General features: G+C 39.6%; 1 protein-coding gene across 3 annotated transcripts in view; it reads left to right on the forward strand.

Moving 5' to 3' along the window:
- MID1 (midline 1) overlaps positions 1-18,390 on the forward strand; it is a 153,303-nt gene extending 134,913 nt beyond the window's left edge. For all 3 annotated transcript variants that reach the window (XM_075522463.1, XM_075522471.1, XM_075522479.1), the window contains exons 7-10: positions 1,059-1,202; positions 10,263-10,424; positions 12,895-13,102; positions 14,668-18,390. In XM_075522463.1, coding sequence (XP_075378578.1) covers positions 1,059-1,202; positions 10,263-10,424; positions 12,895-13,102; positions 14,668-15,016 — 863 coding nt within the window. In that variant the 3' untranslated portion in view covers positions 15,017-18,390. The remainder of the gene's footprint in view (positions 1-1,058; positions 1,203-10,262; positions 10,425-12,894; positions 13,103-14,667) is intronic.
- The last annotated feature ends 980 nt before the right edge of the window (positions 18,391-19,370 follow it).

Raw genomic sequence — 19,370 nt, forward strand, 5'->3', positions numbered from 1 at the left:
ACACTATTAAGCACAAGGATTTTTATTTTTTGCATGATGGTGCCATGTAGGGAAGATGATTAGGAATGAAGCTCCCACTGAGACAAGCATGCAGGAAGGCCTACCAGTCTTTCAAAGAAAGACTCATTTGTTTCTTATTTAGGTGTTTGGCTTTGTAAAGAATGCAAAAATTTAGACTTAAGAAGTTTGCTTCAGGTTTCACTTCTTTAAATAGATTTTTAAAACAAATCTGTGTGTTAATATGGGAGAAAAATGTATAGCTTGCTACACGGAGATCTTGCTTGTTGATTTAAAAAAAAAAAGAAACAGAGGGACAACTTTTTATTAACGTGTTCGGATTGTTTTCTAGAATTATTTAATTAGCAATGACATTGAAGATTAGGTTGTAATAGTCATACAGTCATGATGTTATGATAACTCTTCATGTAAGGCTGAAAAAAAGTGAGTTGTATAGCCAACAGGAATTAGATGCATCTATATGAGAAAGGATAGCTAGGAAATAAATAAAAATGAACTTGGAGAGAGGAGAAGATTGAGCCTGAAAGCATGAGTGTTTGGAGGCTTCCCCAAAATGATATTTTTTAAATACCACTTATGCCAATCTCTGGTAAGATAGGCTAGGCAAACACTGCTTTCAAGTCAACAGTGAAGAGTGTTGACTCTCCCTCTTGATATATGCATCAATGAAACTTTGATAATTTTGGTGTGATGGTCAGAAACAATCCTAGAAAAAGTAATATGTCGATTGTACCCATTTAATCACAGTTTAATGTGACCACTAAGACATCACTTGTGCTAGGGCATCTGAAACTAAAGCTACTTTAATAAAAATTATTTTCAAAATCTGGAGTTCCTAGGTGGTTATATTGATAGTAAGAATACCTTTGCAACAATTTATTGATAATCAAAGTTACTACTGGAATTAGCAGAAAGTTGTTGAAAAGTCTGTTGGATGGTATAGCTACAAACTCATGTATAAGGTGCATCTCCTAATCTCAGGTGAGAAGGGAAGTATGTTACTGATTGTGTCAGTAATCATCCTCTGTTGTGTCTCACAGCTCCCAACCCACCCACCATTCGAGAAGAGCTCTGTACAGCTTCTTATGATACCATTACCGTCCACTGGACGTCAGATGATGAGTTCAGTGTGGTCTCTTACGAGCTGCAGTACACCATCTTCACCGGACAAGCTAATGTTGTTAGTAAGTATAAACCTTCTCTTTTCTAGTTCTATTTCCTTATGGTTTCTCTGTAAATCAAGTGCTTTTAAATATAAAAGTAGGAAAAAATATTTTCTAGGAAGACTTAAAGCCAAAATTTTAAATCCACACCAGTAATGATTTCAAAAATTTTTAAATTTCAGAATTAATTCAGTTAAAATTTCTTGTGTCTTTTCTGGGAGTGCCATGTAGCAGCAGCTTTTGAAGACTAAAACCAGCACATATTCCCAAAGGCACAAGTATTGGCCGTGTTAACAGGACTTGTCTCTTGTGTCCTAGGTCCCTTGTTGCAGATGTAGCAGGGACAAAGACCTCAGTTCCATTGTCTGGGCTAGTGAGGCACTTGGGAGCCTGTGTTGAACTGGTCCTTAGTTAGAACTGCAGCCCTGTTGTCATTTACATACCCTTGACTACTGGACCTTTGTCAGAAATACCAATTAAGTCCTTCCGTCTGATTTTTACAGTCTTCAAGGCTACAAAGCATAGGACTCAGTTAGTATACTGAAGGCTAAGGCAGCAAACATCAGTGGAACAACAGTTAATATGGTAACTTTGTTCAACTTACAATGACATTAACAATCATTGCTTTATATTTGGTATTGTAGCACATTTTGTATTAAATACACTCTCTGCTTTGAATCTGTGCCTTTCCTGAATGAACAAACTTACTGATTATTCCTTGGATTGTTCTGTTGTTGAATAACTATTCCTCCGAGAAAACAATATTGTCTAATCTTTGGCCAGGAAGTCAACACTTCTGGGTTCAGTGCATAGTGATCATTGACTATGAATTTGGAGAAGTCATTTAACTTCTTCCTGTTCCCCGTGTGTTTAATGTGAATACCACTAGCTGACATGTACTTGCTTTATGAAACAAGGATTCTGAAATGAACCAAATCAATCAAAAGGTGGAGTTTGTTCAGTCAACATGTATTTAAATTGGGAACTCATTGCCACAGAGGGTTGTTGTGGCTTTGAGTTCAAGAGATGACTGGACAGATCATGCAAGAAAAATCCACTGAGAACAATGAAGTGCAGAGACTTCCTCCTGGCTCAGGAAGTCCCAGAGCTGTAAGCTGTTGAGGCCTGGGAGAGCGTGGTGGGAAATGATCACTGCGTGCTTTCCCTGTTGCTTAACACCTTCCTACGCTCTTGCTTTCGTCCACCATCAGATACCCCGGCCACGCACTGAGCTAGATAGGCTTAGCTCTGACCCAGTGCAGAAGTGTTTTTCTTCTTACAAAATTGGTTGAGATACTTTGATGGAAGTCAGTACTGTGGACGTGTTTACATGCTTTATGTCAGTGGAAAAATGGATGGTCTATGCCAAGTTTCAGTACTGAGCCAAACTCTTGCACTGACTCCTCTGTTGCTGTGTGCACCTCATTTTCTCCATCACTAAACTGGAGTTATTTTTCCAAGCCATCTGAAAGGATATCTAAGGATTCATGTGCTGGCGTTTTACCACCATTTTTAAGTAACATACTGTGAATATATTATGGTATTCAGGATTGACGAAAAAATAAGGTGGACTATAGAAAATTTGATGACTGTTTTGCCAAACCCTCCATTTAGTATTTCACTAAACAGCCTAATTTTGGACAACACACTGTAGAATTTAAGACTGCTGGAAAGACCAAGTAAACTTCAATACATACTCCTACGTCTCAGCAAGCTGGATAACAAAAAGGTCTAGTAGTAATTTGGAACAAATTGGAGCAAGGTAGACACGGAAGGAAAAGCTTCCCTGATTAATCACTACTAAGCAGACAGGACTTAATGATAACACAGTACATTGCTTGTTTTCTATCTATGTTTCTAACATAGATAAATTTTTATCTATGGCTTTATGTTAGAAGACTTTATGCAAGCCTTGGCATTATGTGTGAACATGGCAGCAGAAAGGTGTGCCATTTCCACACCTTTGTGATGTGGGGTTTTACTCTTTGCTTACTAGCGAATAAATAACAAGGTATTTCATTTTTAGGCTGTATTGTAGGTTTCCCATGTGGAGGTGAAAGCTTTGATCTGCAAAACATGTATCAAGTAGTCTACTTTCAGAGATGCAATATGATAATTTTTGGGTATAGCATGAAGTGCTCAGTGTGCAGTCTGAACTTTCATTTTATCACTTTGCAAAAATGTTGTCATTAAAAGTTTGAAGAGAAAACAAATTAACTTTGAAGTTAAGAAACTTTGTTTACAAAATGGTCTGAAGACCTTAAATGACAGTAGAAAGAAATGAAAGCACTGGCCATTGTAAAGCTTTTTTTAAGTTTCATTGTTTAATGTAGACTTGAACACCTCCAATGGAGATGTTCCTGCCAAATCCAACTGCTACAGATCTGCCCAGGTTTCTAACACATGGGACTCTCCCAGTTCATTCCAGCTTCCACTGGTACTGGAGATTTGCCCACTAACGTCCTGATTTTACTCAGAACACTGCGTGGATGTTTCTTCACTTTGTTGGATTATATTCTTTGTCCTGCATAAGGGTCTAATACGCCAAGTTTTATAAATGACTTTCCAAGATTGTCCCTACAATATCGGAGTGTACCTTAGTGGTGTGGTTGGACACAGCTGTTTTCACTGTAAGTGGCATTAGCAGGCGCTGCACTGCAGCCTTCATGTTTTGGTGAAATGAAGCTAGGTGATTTATTCTTTTTTAAAAATCCTGTTTAAATTGAATAGATTTTGGATTAGCACAAATTTCTTTCTATTTACGGCATTTGCATGCTGTCGCACATAATTTTTTTTTAATTTCTCTGTCATATCCCAAAAAGTTTCCATTGGTATTGTGTGTGCCTGTAGCAGATAATGTAAGCAGGCTCATAGATTGTCTTCAGTTCTGTGTTTTTGTAGCTATGAATTAGTCACGAGGGAGTAGCTAGAGTACTGCATTAAACCAACAAGCTTTTTTCCCCTGAGACAACAGGAATCACTTTGCATACATACCCACCTACCGTGCTAATGGAGGCTGTTATTTTGGAATCCGTTTCTTAAAACCACATAGCCAGACTGACTGCACTTTCCACTCCTCAGTACATTTCCCCCACCAGAGGCATATATCATTCAGAGATTGCTAAGAATTCAGTAACAAAAACAAGCAATGCTATGTTTTTCTAGTGTATTTTCTATCCAACATAATCAACTATATTCTTTTTTATTAACTGAAAAATTGGAGAGTTAACATTTGATGGAAAAGGTCCAAATAGAGTATTTCATTTTGAATCCTATTTCATACAGGAAAGATTATTTCCAAATGTGGCCAAACTGCTTGGCTATTAAATGCTTGGCAGCCCTGTTCTGTGCATAAGAGCAATACAGAACTTTAAATTAAGCAGGCTTTTACTAAAGCAGTTGTTCTCAGAGCTATACCATTCGCACATTTGCATTTCTGAGAGGCAGCTAATCACCTGCAATCTGAATATTGTAAAGGCTTTTAAAATGACTTTGTCACTAGCTAGCTAACATGCATTATAATTTCATTATCCTATTTCAATAAATTTTCAAGTATTTATTGAGTATGCATTTTTTGAACATCGTGGAATTGCTTTAGTGTGCTTCAAGAAGGTTAAAATTTAAACACCCAGCTTTTTACTAGCTGCAGTACAAGATGTCTTCATGAAAAACACACCTCTCTCTTAAAGACAAAAAGCAGTAAATAATTCTTTCTTTCCTGGTAAATGGAATTTAGGTTAGTTAGCTTCATCAGCTAAATACTAAAATGCACTGTATTAAGGATACAGTGTACTGTCAGAACCTTCCCACTGTTACATGGTTACTCTTCCTATAAGATAGGATAAAATTTTGTTGAAGGATCTAAGACAATTAGGAGCCCCAGCTTCCATGAAAAACAGTGAGTTTATAATTCACTAATTAATTTTTAATATTCTGGCTTTTGTCTTTTTCTGGAAGTTTTAATTTATTAAAAACAGATTCCTTACAATCTTCAGATTGCTACTGAGGATTTTAGTGAGTATGTTTTAATGGCACAAAAGCAAGTTTGGGATAAAACCAAGAAAACTTCTGCCTCTTGAAGAGTATAAAAAGAGTGTATTTCTTTAAAAAAAAAGTGATGTGTTTTGCAGAAATCCTGCATATATTATTTTCTTTCACTTGGGAATGCAGAGTGGTGGTGGAGAGCTATCTGTTACCTTCACCTACTGTATTTGTTCTACCAATTTGAGTTGGTAACAATTTATTTAAATAAAGCATTTTAAAATAATTAAAATATTCAAGAGATTAAATAACCTTCCCATGACTTTTGTGCTCCCCTTCCATTTTTCAAGAAGATATATTTTATTAAAATCAACCAGTGTAAATTTTAGGAGGATTTACACCTTGGGATTTTTCCCATCTGTTTTTTAAAGTGCATCAACAGCCAACACCAGGGAAATAGCTTTACAAATTATTACCTCCAGGCTCTGAGAAACTTGTTTTGAAAACTCACACATCCTGTACGGACATCGCTGTGTTCACTGCACCATTCCAGGATGTAATTTAAATTCTCTACATTTTTGTAGGCTACAGTTTTAAAATACATTGTTTTACCACCTGCATTACCCTGTAAAAAGCCCTGGGTTTTTGAAACAAGAAACCTGCGTGTAGCCTGGCTTAGGAGTGGGTACAATAGGAGACCCTTAGCTCCTGCTGCTGTGCCAGTGAGGAGAAGGTGTGTGCTTTTCCACTTAGCCTGCTGCCACTGGCAGGGAGCTGAGAGGGCAAACGCTACCCCCGGGTGCCCGCGATGCCAGGCTGCTTGCTCATTTCCCTGAACTTTCCGAATCATCTCCTTTTGTATTCAGAGAAGAAAGGCTGTCCTGACAGGGCATAACTGGAGACAAATTCTTTTGATGCAGTGGAAAATATTCTTTCATACCTAAAAGCTTAACTTGGCTGCCACTAGTTACTGTTCTCTGTTTTGAAGGATTTTGGACTTGTAGTTTGACACCATCAAAACTTCATTCCCAAGATTTTTGAAGCAAAGTTCAATTCAAAGCCTGTTATCAAATACCTCACAGTCAGAAGCACATGGGCACGTCACTGAGCACCTTGGTGCATAGGCAAGAGCCAAGCTTGTTGGGACAGCAAGGTTTGTCAAGCAAAGTAATAGAGTCAGTCACGGCACATTCAACTTTTATTGTACACTGGTAGTCTGGGATGCCTAAGACTGGAAGGACAAACAGAAGAAACCCAAGGTGTCTTGTGTCATCAAAGAGTGTCCTGGTTTCAGCTGGGATAGAGTTAATTTTCTTTCCCGTAGCTGATATAGTGCTGTGTTTTGGATTTTAGTATGAGAATAATGTTGATAAGACACTGATGTTTTAGTTGTTGCTAAGTGGTGTTTACACTAGTCCAGGACTTTTCAGCTTCCCCTGCTCTGCCGGGTGCACAAGAAGCTGGGAGGGGGCACAGCCAGGACAGCTGACCCCAACTGGCCAAAGGGCTGTTCCATACCATATGGCGTCATGCTCAGTATAGAAACTGGGGGGAGTTGGCCAGGGACCAGCGATGGCTGCTCGGGGACTGGCTGGGCATTGGTCGGTGGGTGGTGAGCAATTGCATTATGCATCAGTTGTTTTGTACATTCTTTTATCATTATTATTATTATTTTCTCTTCCTCTGCTGTCCTATTAAACTGTCTTTATCTCAACCCATGGGTTTTACTTTTTTTCCGATTCTCTCCCCCATCCCACTGGTTGGGGGAGGGTGAGTGAGTGGCTGTGTGATGCTTAGTTGCTGACTGGGTTTAAACCACGACAAAGAGGATAGAGCCTTCCCCTAGAACATGAGTCAGGTTAAACGGAGGGTTCCCAACTCTCTCTATTGACTGTGCAGGGAGTTTAGGGTAGGTAAGGTCCTAGCTCAGGAACTCCGCTCTTTGTTCAAGGTCAGGTGGGATGAATCCGTACCTGCCTGTGAGCATTTTGCCATTAACCCCAGCAGCAGAAGCCAAGATTTAGCAATACCTAAAATTATTGTGGCTCTGCCTTCTGTACACAGAAATCTAAATTAAGCATTAACTAGATTATTTAATAATATAATAATTTACCCTGAGTGAGTATTTACAGACTAATGAGTATTGGGTATGTATAAATCCACATACACAGGAGGAGAGGATAGACTGGAGAGGAGACTCATAGCAATGCATCTGTACCTTTTAGTCCTTCATATATTAGATCCAGGTTTTATACTTTGTTAAGGAGCAATCAGCCCCTGGAGGGTAACGTAGAAAGTGTAATGCAAGCCTGAAAAATGTGCCCTTTGGAGAGTTGTAGTGACTGATACAAATCTAGTTTTGAGATGATTTAGTAAAAATCTGGGCAATTCTGTGTCTGCATAAGGGTTTGTTTATATATGGCCTATGTATACCATAGACCTTTGCTTTTGAAGTGTGGTTGTGGAGGGAGAAGGCACTTCCAGGACTCCTGTCTGGATTCATCCCACTTCAAGACTTAAAGGTCTTTTCCAACCTAAACAATTCTATGATTCTATGATTTTTCTGTCATATGTTATTTGATACCCCATCAGAGGCATCTGAGTTAGGGATTCCTTGGTCATCCTGGACTCCCTCTCAATCCAGTGCTTCATTTGGTTTTATTTTAGCTTAACACTTATTTTGCAATAGCACCTATGAGCCAGGTAAGTGATGGTCTCAATGCAAAATCGATGTGGTAGTTCAGCTACAGAACAATTGTATCTTCACTCTAATACCTGTGGCAAATTTTTATTGGGAAGAGATGAGTATTCCTCTGAGCAGTCAGTGAAATATTTTATGCCAGGAAACTGCTGTTTTTATTTCCTTTCTTCCTCTTAGGAAATCCATTCCCACCCAGCCTAAAAAAATAAGTATCATTCAGTAGGTATGGTTCAGTGAAACAAGATGTGGACTGATGTTGCTATAAGCAGTTTACTACAGGTGCTAGGCACCTGGCGTTTTCATGGGGTATAACACTGGGTTCTTTTTTTTCAGGAGGTAGACAGGTGATTGCTCTATATGATCTAGTTTTTCAATAGTCTTGAGAAAAAGTGCTGCAAGGTTGCTTTTCTTTGCTGCTTCTATCCGCATATAGCAAACTGTTTGAATCCCTTGCAGCTGATATTTAGGGAGTCTACATATGGTCAGGATGCTCACTGGCTGGAGCATAAGGAACATCTAGCATTCTTTTTTCCCACTTTACATGAGGGAACTGCAACAAAGAAATGTTCTCGTTCTGGTAAATCATGGTCCAAAGGCCACAACCCACATGTGAGTTCAGCCACAGGCTTAGACTTTCAGACTTCAAATCAGGGTGGCGGAGGGGGTTCATCTCACCTCATTTCAGATACCTGAAGTTAGAGATCTTACCTACGCTAGTCACCTAGGCTTCCTCTGTGGCCAAGAAGAGAGAAGTAGTTGTGGCAGGATGTTCACACCTGGAGAAGTGATAGAAACTACTCACTGATTTCTGCCTCTCCTCTGGGTCCAGAAAAATATGTTAGGCATTGCGGCTCATCATTAGATGACAAGGTGATATGAGTCCCACCTGAAACTGTGCCTCAGTTATCCATTTGCACAACAGGATGAATAGTTGCCTGCCTCTCAAGGGTGCTATGTAATACAAGAGAACTTTGAGACAAAAGCTACATAATTCTTAGATTGGAATTTGGGCTATGAGTTCTGTTTCTAATGGTCTTTTGTTATGAAAAGCACATCCCAAATTAGGAAGGCGTCTCCCAGTATGGTTATGAATTGTCGATGAGTCTGTAAACCTGTATCACAGGTCTTTTTCTTTCAAGGTTTGTGTCCAGTAGCCTTTTAATTTTTACTTCACATAAAGGTTTTGTATTGCCTAATATGCAGAGCTGAAATTGCTACTGACTTCTAAAAGATTCTGTTCACTAGTACTTACTGGTTTGCTGGTAAAACATGAGTTAAAAGCTGAAAGCTGTTTTTTAATAACACAGTAGCTTTCATAACATGTTCTATGCCCAGTAAAGGCAGAGACTAAGAAGCCTGTCAGGTTCCTAATCCAGCCAAGCATTTTTCTTTTAAGTTTTCCAGTCGTACATATGCACACGCATGCATACACTTCCATCTGCATATATCTTTTTCTAGCTGTATAACTATATAAAAGGTTGTGAATATATATACACTTCATGAATGTTAAATGTGTTATTTATGTAAACATTTATAAGAGATCCATTAGACCAGGAGCTGTTCAAAATGTACAGTAAGCAATATGGGTGATTGACTGCCATTGCAGTTATATCACAGTAGGAAAAATTTATGTAGATAAGTAAGTTCATCTCAATGGAGTATTTTCCTGTTTTGCAGATGATATAGCTCCTCCCTTACTTTACTTCCCTCCTACATATTATACTTCTGTGGTAGACATCAAACGTACCCAAAAAAGTTTGTAACTGGAAAATTACCCAGCTCTTCCCCAGCTGACATCTACCCATGAGGACATAAATCAAAGAGTTGCATCGATTAAATTTACTGGCTTAGATTACGTCCTGTCGAAGTCTGGAGTGTAAGAGCCAAAGCTTGCTCTGGAGCCTACGCTCTACTCTGTTTGGCCTCCCATGATTTGCTTCAGGTCCTGAAGAATGCATACCTGGGGACTGTCAGCAAAGGTGCCTCCCCAGCCTTCCTAGCTTTACTGCTTACGTTAGTTTTCTGAGGCTTAAACTGAGTTCATTAATCCAAACAGTGGATTGATGGGATCTCCATAATCCTCTAGTTCTTGAGCAATAAAGAATTCCTTGTGCTGGGATATGAAAAATCTCAGACTGCTCGTGCCTCCACTGAGTAATTTCTTAAATGTCCATTTTTTACGGTTGACTTCGCATAGCAAGAACTTAAAAGGTACCTTGGCTGAGGGCTAATGAAATGAGTTAGTGGAATTAAGTAGCGACTCAGTAAATGTAACAGCACTTTAAAAGGTACAGAAGCAAAATTCGTATCGGTCATTGGGTGCTCAGGAGTGCTCTAAATGTTCCTCTGTTCAAAGTGTTTAGTATGTTATGACTAATGTGCTCTGTTTGAAATGGCAGGTTTATGCAACTCAGCCGACAGCTGGATGATTGTTCCCAATATCAAACAAAACCACTACACAGTGCACGGGTTACAGAGTGGCACTAAGTACATCTTCATTGTCAAGGCCATTAATCAGGCGGGCAGCAGAAGCAGCGAGCCCGGCAAGCTCAAGACAAACAGTGAGTAGCGTGAGATGCGGCACGCACACATTCTTCTCCTTTCTTGCCTTCCTTCTTAGGTTTGATCTTTGGAAGATACAAGAGCGCAGAGCAGCTTAACTTGTTTAAAGTGCTTCCCACAATGAAAGCCACTTATTTAACTCGATTCAAGACTGCCAGAGTCTTCAATAGGGCAGAAATTACTTTTTTTGAGAGAGAGATACATCTGTAGTTTGGTCACTGGAAATATCATTTAGGAACAGAGCTATCACATGTGAAATGATTGAAAGTACTCTTTTGTGGTTTTGTTTTAATGTCCTCTCTATTCTTTTTCCTCTACAAAGCAAAATCTTTTCTTGTGTTTGCAATAAAACATTTTATTTTTATATAATGTTCATAAGATAATTGCCAGTTTAATTTTATCCTCCAAAATGATCTCTTTCTTAGGACATTAAAAAAATTCCTTAGCTCCATCCTCCTCAGTTTTTTGTGGAGTTCAACAAGGTGGCAGAGTAGTCAGAGATCCCACTTCAAAAAAACAATGGTTACACAAATTATTAGCAGATGTAGTATAGGAATTTTAAGACTGGTTTTCAGCCTTTTTCTTCTTGTGTCCCAGCCAATCCCTCAGTCATGTAGTCATCACGGGCAGCTCTGAGCACTGGAAAGGGAACACTGGGATTTGTGCACCCTCTGAAACCTGCTTATTGTAAGGGAGGGGGCTTGAAGAGGGGCGATACTGAATGTTGCAAGAAGGAGGCTGCAGGGAATGGCACGTGGATGTTTCTTATTTTCCCCTTTCTGCTATTAACCTGGCTTGCATTTCTGTGTAAAAGCTGCTCATATAAACCCCACATCTGCTACCAAGAATCTGCTTATTGTTAAACCTGGTAACCTACAAGCAAATGCATAACCAGAGGACCTGTTTGGAAATGGCAGTCTTTTATCTTTTTGTCTCTTTGTGACCCAGTGTGGCACAAAAGCAGTCTCTCAGGTGACTGTGAGAAATGATGTGACCAGATATACTTCAGTATGGAGAAAGACATCCTTCAGATACTGCTTCAGCAACACGAAGGCTACTAACCTTTGTTAGACTCTCTAACTAGAGAGGCAGGCCGTAGGTATTTTACTGCTACCAAGCGATAAGAAAAAGCAGGTAAAATGTGCCCCTGAACAGGTTCATTTTATACTTGATCATAATACATAACTAAATACACATTATGAAAGTAGATGGTAAGTCTAAAGGTAAAAGTACTCCTTATCTAATTCCTGACCCATCTCTAATAATGTTAATTGCGAATTAGTATTGCCTCAATCATCTCCCATTTTAAATGTCTGCATTTTCAGATTGCCTAGAGATCTGAACAAACACGTATTGACTGTCACTGTTCAGATGAACTGAATTTCTTCTTACCCCCGACATTAATGCTTTCAGGTTTACTGCATGAGAAATGCTTAACTGTTCCTTCATAAACTCTGAACAGTTTACATCTTATTTGAAGTACACGTGTCAGTGCCTGACACAGACCTGATGAGAGTGCTCATTTCTGTTTTCTGTGCATGTCATCAAATCTTCCGCTTACCGATTTTTTTCCCTTGATATGAAAGACAGTCAGAAGGGAAAAGGGCTTTGCTGGACCACTCATGGAGTCATAGTTTCCTAGTTGTCTCCTGGTGGAGGTAAATGATCATTCTGCTTTTTGACACAATGAGCAAGCCTGTCAGAATTGTGGTGGGCTTTATATATCTACAGGGTTCGGTTTACCAAAAAGCTTCCTGTTATTGTCTACAAACCTTGTGCTACAGCCAAAGATACTTGCCAAGAGCAACAGCCTCAGTAATGTTTTTACACCATATTATTTGGACCAAGTTACAGTTCACTTCCTTCTTTTTAATGCACGGTATCCAGCACCACATGGGCATCCTTCCAAAGCAGTCCTGAATTTTTGACCGTCCTTGTTATAAATAAAGCTGTGAGTGAACGAACAGACAAGGCTAGTGCTTCTTCTTATTTTCAAATTAATTTTGTGGGATTTGAAATCATACTTTTTTGTAGTAACGATGAAGATGTTATTATGGAGCTTTATCCCTAGAGAATTAATAGAACATAACTTATTCTAAATCTAATATGCTGTGAAAAAAGCAACCCTCAGACCTTTATTAGCATGTATATTGGTTTCAATTACACGCAAGAATTAGAGTAGTCAGGTTACCTCTAGGTCAGAGATAATGGGCATGATGATTATGCAGGGCTCTTTTCAGGGATTATCGACACGGGGAAGTTAGTGCACAATGAGATTGACAGTAAACTGACAAAGCAAACTAGCTATTGCAGGGGCAGACTAGGTTAGTCTATCTCGTGAACGCTTCAGAGGAGGAGATTAATATGGTTATGTAATCTTGTGGGCTTCTTAGGGGCTCGCTAATCCACTCTCCTTTTCAAAATCAAAGCCAAACCATTCTTCTGCCATCTTTGTCTCTGCCTCTCTAGGTCAGCCATTTAAACTGGACCCCAAATCTGCTCATAGAAAATTGAAAGTGTCTCATGATAACTTGACAGTGGAACGTGATGAAACATCCTCCAAAAAGAGTCACACACCAGAGCGATTCACAAGCCAGGGGAGCTATGGAGTAGCTGGCAACGTGTTCATTGACAGCGGGCGGCATTACTGGGAAGTGGTTATAAGCGGGAGTACGTGGTATGTATATAAAAATATACGTGAAAAGAATCACTTGTTCACACTGTGCAAGTCCTGGCAGAGTTTCTCTGATAGAGACCAGTAGCAGAGGCATGGGGAACAGTACAAGAGCAGGACAAGCATATACTTTCACATAGTTTTCCAGACTATTTTCCCAATCTCCAGCACTTTTGGACTCTGGAACTAAATCTGCCAGATAGAGCATCTTTATATCTAGCGGCCTTCACAAGACTTTTACTCCATGGCTGAGGATGGTTGTTTTTGGAACCCGCATACAGTACATTTTAAGATTTTAGTGAATTGGAGAGCTCAGAAAGTTTCATCTTGTTTATACAACAGAGTGAACTTTGTAAGTGTGATCATTTCTTTACCAAACGTGAAAGATCTTAGCGTCCTTCAGTAAGAAAAAAAAAAAAATATGAGCACAATTTGATGATCCAGTTTCACAGGGACGGAGGTCAGATTTGCTTCTGGGGAGGGGGCACGGAGCAGCAGAGCTGTAGGTCTGTGCCCCAGGGTATGAAGCAAGGGGCAGGAAATGGAGGAGTGCATTCCTCCGCTCCTGAATGATCCTCTGTGTCATACAGGGGTGGATTTCAGGGGCCCTTTAGTCAGTGGAAGAGATGTCATCCTTTGGGATTCAAAGGCAACAGTCATGATGGAGGTTAATGGAGTGGAAAGATCAGTAAGGTCTTCAGGTATGCCCACTCTCTCAAACAAGAAAAATGCTGTTTGCCTGTGCCAACGCTAAGGGATGGAAATAGAGTAACTTATGGCACATTAATCTCTGTTGGTTGAAAGCCCAACAACTACTGCAGTGTCTCTAGAACGTGAGGAACTTTTACATTTCTGTTATATATGAGAAATCAAGTATTTGCCCTCAGTGTCCATTCATGAGAACATTTTCACAATCCTTTTACCCTGCACATCTTGCCATAAATTATGGTTTGCAGAGCAAATGTCTTCACCTACAATTGCTTCACTTGGCGCAAAACCCAGTCTCAAAAATGCTCATTTGAATCTAAAAACCACACCAACATCTGGCAAAACATATTTGGGAATGGCAAAAATGTTTTTTTTAATGTGTCCTTTGATGTTTACTCTTGCATTCCTTCTTCTGGGCCATATATTAAAGGAGCAAGGAGAGATCAGATTAGCTGACAGATAGCACTGTATTTTAAAATCAATGAATTCCTCTGTATTCATCTGTTTGGAAGTGGAAATTTGAGGCCCAGTGATTTAAACTCTGAGTTGCTGAGTACTCAACAATCTTCCTTTTGAATACCAGAGGCGAGTGCTCCAAAAAATTACCATAGCAGCCATACTGCAAACAATACAAGGGACAATGAAGTTTCCCTGACCTCTCAGACCCAAAAGAGAGATGGGGAAAAACATTAATTAAGCCTGGGCAGATATTGTGGTGAAACGTCACTTAATTAGAAATTAACCAGCAGAAGTAAGAGGCTGGGCCATTCCAGTGAGTCCTCTGGGCTAACATTTGACTTCACCAAGAGACAAACGTGGCAGGAAGCATTTGTTTCCTTGAGTTGTTTTTTGTTTTCCAGGTATGCCATTGGTATTTCCTACAAGTCAGCGCCGAAGCACGAGTGGATCGGGAAGAATTCTGCCTCCTGGGTGCTTTGCCGCTGCAATAACACGTGGGTGGTGCGGCACAACAGCAAAGAAATCCCCATCGAGCCTGCACCTCACCTCCGGCGGGTCGGAATTTTGCTGGACTATGACAACGGTTCCCTTGCTTTTTACGATGCTTTGAACACCCTACACCTTTACACTTTTGACATTACATTTGGGCAGCCGGTGTGCCCCACGTTCACTGTGTGGAATAAGTGTTTGACCATTATAACTGGTTTGCCTATCCCTGACCACCTAGACTCCTCCGAGCAGCTCGCGTGACTGCTAAAAGCCGAAAGGTAGGATGACACTTCTTCCCAGGGCGGCCAGGCAGCTGCCCGCAGGAGCTTGCCTGGAGCTGGTGGACCACGCAGCATCCCGTCCGTCCCTGCCAAATCCGGCCAGAACTGAAAAGAGGAGAATATCTCTTTACTGTCTACTTTGTACGGAAGGACAAGAAGTGGCTTTAATAATATCTTAGAACGTTCTTTTGAAGTTGGTTTTGTTTGGTTGGTTTTGTATTTAGTCTCTTACAGGAAGATTTATAAATTATTTATAAAAAAGAGAGAGAGAGAGAAGGGAAAGCCTGGTTTGGACACCTGGAAAATGACTTGTTTTGCACATTGATGGTCCTATTAATTAAAGCTTCATCAGCCCTTTACATCATTTTATTCTGCAGTGGATAACAGCAGGAAATTGGAAGGATGAAAACTGCACAGTGGACAAGTCAGTATACTGCAGGTTTTATTCGTGCCAATATTAGCACTCTCATTACCAGTCTTATTGAGTGCGAGATCTCATAATTTCTCCTTTGCACATAGGAGGGTGCAGACCAAAAAGAACAAAAATAAACAAGTGAGGAAGCGCAGCTAGCCAACACAGCAAAAGAAGAAATTTTGATTTACTTCTGTTCACAGGGCAGTGCGCTCTCTGCTCATAAAAAAACGTGTGGAATATCTCCTAGAAACACGAGTGGATGAATGATCTGGTGATTTATTTTATTGATGGCAACATTCCCATCTACCAGTGCTTTGCCTTCATCTTTGGGAAACGTTGTGGAATCACTGAGGATGTGAAAGACTGATACCATCGCTGAGAATCAGCAATACTGGAGGAGAGCAGCCAATCCAAGGTCTGACTGTAGACTAATTTGATAAAGCACAGCATCATTTAAGGATTGATTGTAATAGAAGATGTCACGGTTCTGATGGTAGACATGTGAATGCTTATTGCTGATTTTACAAGGTTCGACATAGCAAGCCCAGCCAACAACTCGGGAGTGAGACATGCGCCACTTTACCATTGATTTTAAATTAAATACAAATGTTTCATTGTCGTACACTATGTAGTCTCTATAACAAAGCAAGGAAATCTGTTTTACGTGTGCTGTATGGAGAAACACTGCAGCTGGGGTTTACTCATAGTTATCATTGTCCTGAGTTGTTTGGGAAAGCACAGTTCTCTTTGTGAATGAGGAGTAAATAACAAGTTTTCAGCAGCAGTAGGAATCTGCACGGGCAGGCCCTACGTTCATCCTGGTCTTTGTTGGTGGATGAACTTCAGTGAAGACAATAGAGGCTGCACCTACTTTATCTCAAAGCTGAATCAGGTGCATTTTTTTTCTCTTTTCCTTCTACAGAGTAGAAGCCCTTTGTAATTACTACAATGCTTATGTATAAATGATCATTTTAGGAGATGCTTGAGGCATATGACAACTTTAAAGGAATGGTTTTTCTACAGTGTTTTGTTGTTACTATGCAAGTGGTGAAAATCTGTCTGTGTAGAAAGAGGATAAATTGAATACCAGCTTTAAGAAAGGATTTGCTCAGTAATTTATAACCATGCTTTAGGTGTCTTTTGAAAAGGATGCCTTAATGCACTTTGTTCACTAATGGGTCCAAACTAAAATGGTCCCAAGCTCAGCTTCAGATTTTTTAAACACTGATTCTCCAGGTACCAAGCTATACTACAGTTTGCCTTATGATGGTGTAGAAAACTTATGAGCAAAATGAGGAATACATACATGCCTATTTGATTTTTTCCTTTTTTTTAATAGAAAATAAATGCCTATCCATGTTCCTTTGATTTCCCTTTACATGCCATGCTAATTGCTGAATTAAATGGAGAAAAGTCTGACAGTACGTTGCTGGTACCGTGGCTTTCAGCTGGGGCACCATCCCATGGTTCACAGGTAGGAGCCACTGATCTTTCCAGAATTGACATAAATAAGCGAAAATGTGTACATATAGTGAACTGCAGTGTTTATCATAGTGTCTTTAATAATAAAGAAATGTATACCCTCAAAAATGAAAAAGTAAATAAATCCCCAAACATTACATTTTGTAATTGATCACAAGGCTGCTAATACAATCTGAGGTACATGGCCCAGATGATCTGGCCTGAGATGTTTGGAAGGTAGCTGATGTGGCATGAAAATTATAATAATGAGTTTACAGGAGATGACTGATGCAAAACAGTGATAAAAAGATGCAGGAGGAAAGGACTTCTAATGTAGGATTATTGCCAAGTTTCTGCCTAAAAGGAAAGGGTATATTACCAAGGTACATTTAGCAAGGCTGTGTATCTTCTCTTTTGCCAGAAATATTAAATCTAGAAGCTGATTTCAGTAGTGGACAAACTGAAAACACTGTTCAGTGTTTGGCCATACAATGTTGGCAGAGATTGAGCTGGATGGAAGTAATACCATGAATTTGGAAAGATCCCCAATGATCTCACGTATTTTCATTGTAAATATAGACTGTGAGTCTAAAGACAGATCATGGTTTTGGCCAATGGAAAAAGAATAGTCTGTTATCTACAGGCCTTGCTGTATCATTTTTATTTTAACACAGAATACTTCATTTGGAGCTAAGCCACATTTCTCCAGTGGGCTATTCATTGTCAGTACTCTGTGCGTATACGTTTCTGTATATATGTATACATATGTATGCGTACACACACACCAGTATATGCACAAATATGGTGTGTAACTTGTGTATATGCATATATACATATATACACACACAGACTGACAGTAGTTAGTCAGGTGTTCCTTTTTGGCTTGTTTCTTGAACAATTGCATATTCTGTATGACTATGAGGAAACAAGTTTGCTATGAATGGTATTCTTCTGAACATTTTTTAATGAACAAAATCTGTTTATTTTACAATACTTGGTTCAATGCCTGATTAATTAATAAAAACATCCATTTGAAAATGTAGCTTCTGTGGTCTGTGGCATTTTGCATGGTCCATAGTAATTAATTGAAATCTGGGGGAATGGTAATCCTCATGTAAAAATACAAAATGGTACTTTAATGTAGCGTGCAGTCTTAGATGAGGGTTTTTCCCCGATTTTTGAAAGTTTTGTGACTAGGAATGAGGTAGCATTGAATAATGTCATGTTTAACAAAAGCAGATTTTTGAGGTAATAGTCTCTGCTGAGACGCAAGCAATGAATGTAGTAGATAAAGCCTGTGTTGGTATAATGATTGTTTCAAAGGTGTATTTAAAACCCAAGCTGGGATTCAGCAGAGGTAGAGCAAACTGTAGCACAATCTCTTTAGAAGACAGTAGCGTTGGCTCAGAGTAGTCTAAGCTCTTGTCTAGCTTGAGGTAGTGGAACGGTGGGGGCCTCTGAGGTTAGATAAGATTTTCCATGTGTTAGGCTCCCATGTGTTAATGCATGTCTAATAGGGAAAAAGTCATTCAGGAATGCACGGTATGTCATAAATTATTTAGTAGACTGTCTCCAGCCCACTGTAGTTTCCCATTGTCGGCTTTCGGAAAGCAATGAGAGAGCTGAAGTTGCTGCATTTTCTGCCATGAGTTTATTCTTTGTCTGTTTTTGGTATCCCATTTCTCAATTGCTCAGCAAAGAGACCTCCACTGAGCAGTGGGTCCCAAGGGTAGGAAGCATAAAAATCCCTCAGGTGTGGATACACTGTGAAAAGCTGGAAATCGGCAAGTGCAGGTGAAATCACATGCACGTTCTTTGTTACATTGGCAATAGTAGGTCACTGAACAGCAGTGCGCATCATTTGTTTTAATCCTGCATCTTAATAGCAAAGACTATATTCTTTCCATGTTAGAAAACACAACAGGACACTATTGAGAGCACAAATTAAAGTGTCAGCTATTTAACCATTTCATTTTGAGATGGCCAGCATTTATAGCACTCTGAAGAACTATTGGCTGTGGGAGATTTCATTAAACTATTATTTGATATCAAACACAGTATAAGTAATTGTTTCTTAATTATTCTGATAAGGCAGATGCCTAGTAGTTCCCAGATCCTGCTTTTAGTTACAGCAGCACAAATTCCAGATAAGCCCATACACCAAAACGAAGTGAGAACTGCTAGTGGCTCTTATCTGTATCCCCAAAACTGAGGCTATTCATTTTAATTGGAAACACTATCTTCATTTCTGGTTTAGGAGTGAAGAAGTGTTGGATCCACACAGAAAGTAAACACTGGGCCACCTCAGTAACTGTCCAGGGCATGCCTGGCCTGAAGGCCATCGGTGGAGCAGCTTTGGGAAGCTAGTGATAAACAAAAAACGTGCACGGGTTGCTTACATAGTGAGGTACTGGCAATTTTTCTGTAACACCATCTCTAATGTCTTTTCACATACTGA

This window comes from Mycteria americana, chromosome 1 (assembly GCF_035582795.1).
Source record: "Mycteria americana isolate JAX WOST 10 ecotype Jacksonville Zoo and Gardens chromosome 1, USCA_MyAme_1.0, whole genome shotgun sequence".
Taxonomy (NCBI): Eukaryota; Metazoa; Chordata; class Aves; order Ciconiiformes; family Ciconiidae; genus Mycteria; species Mycteria americana.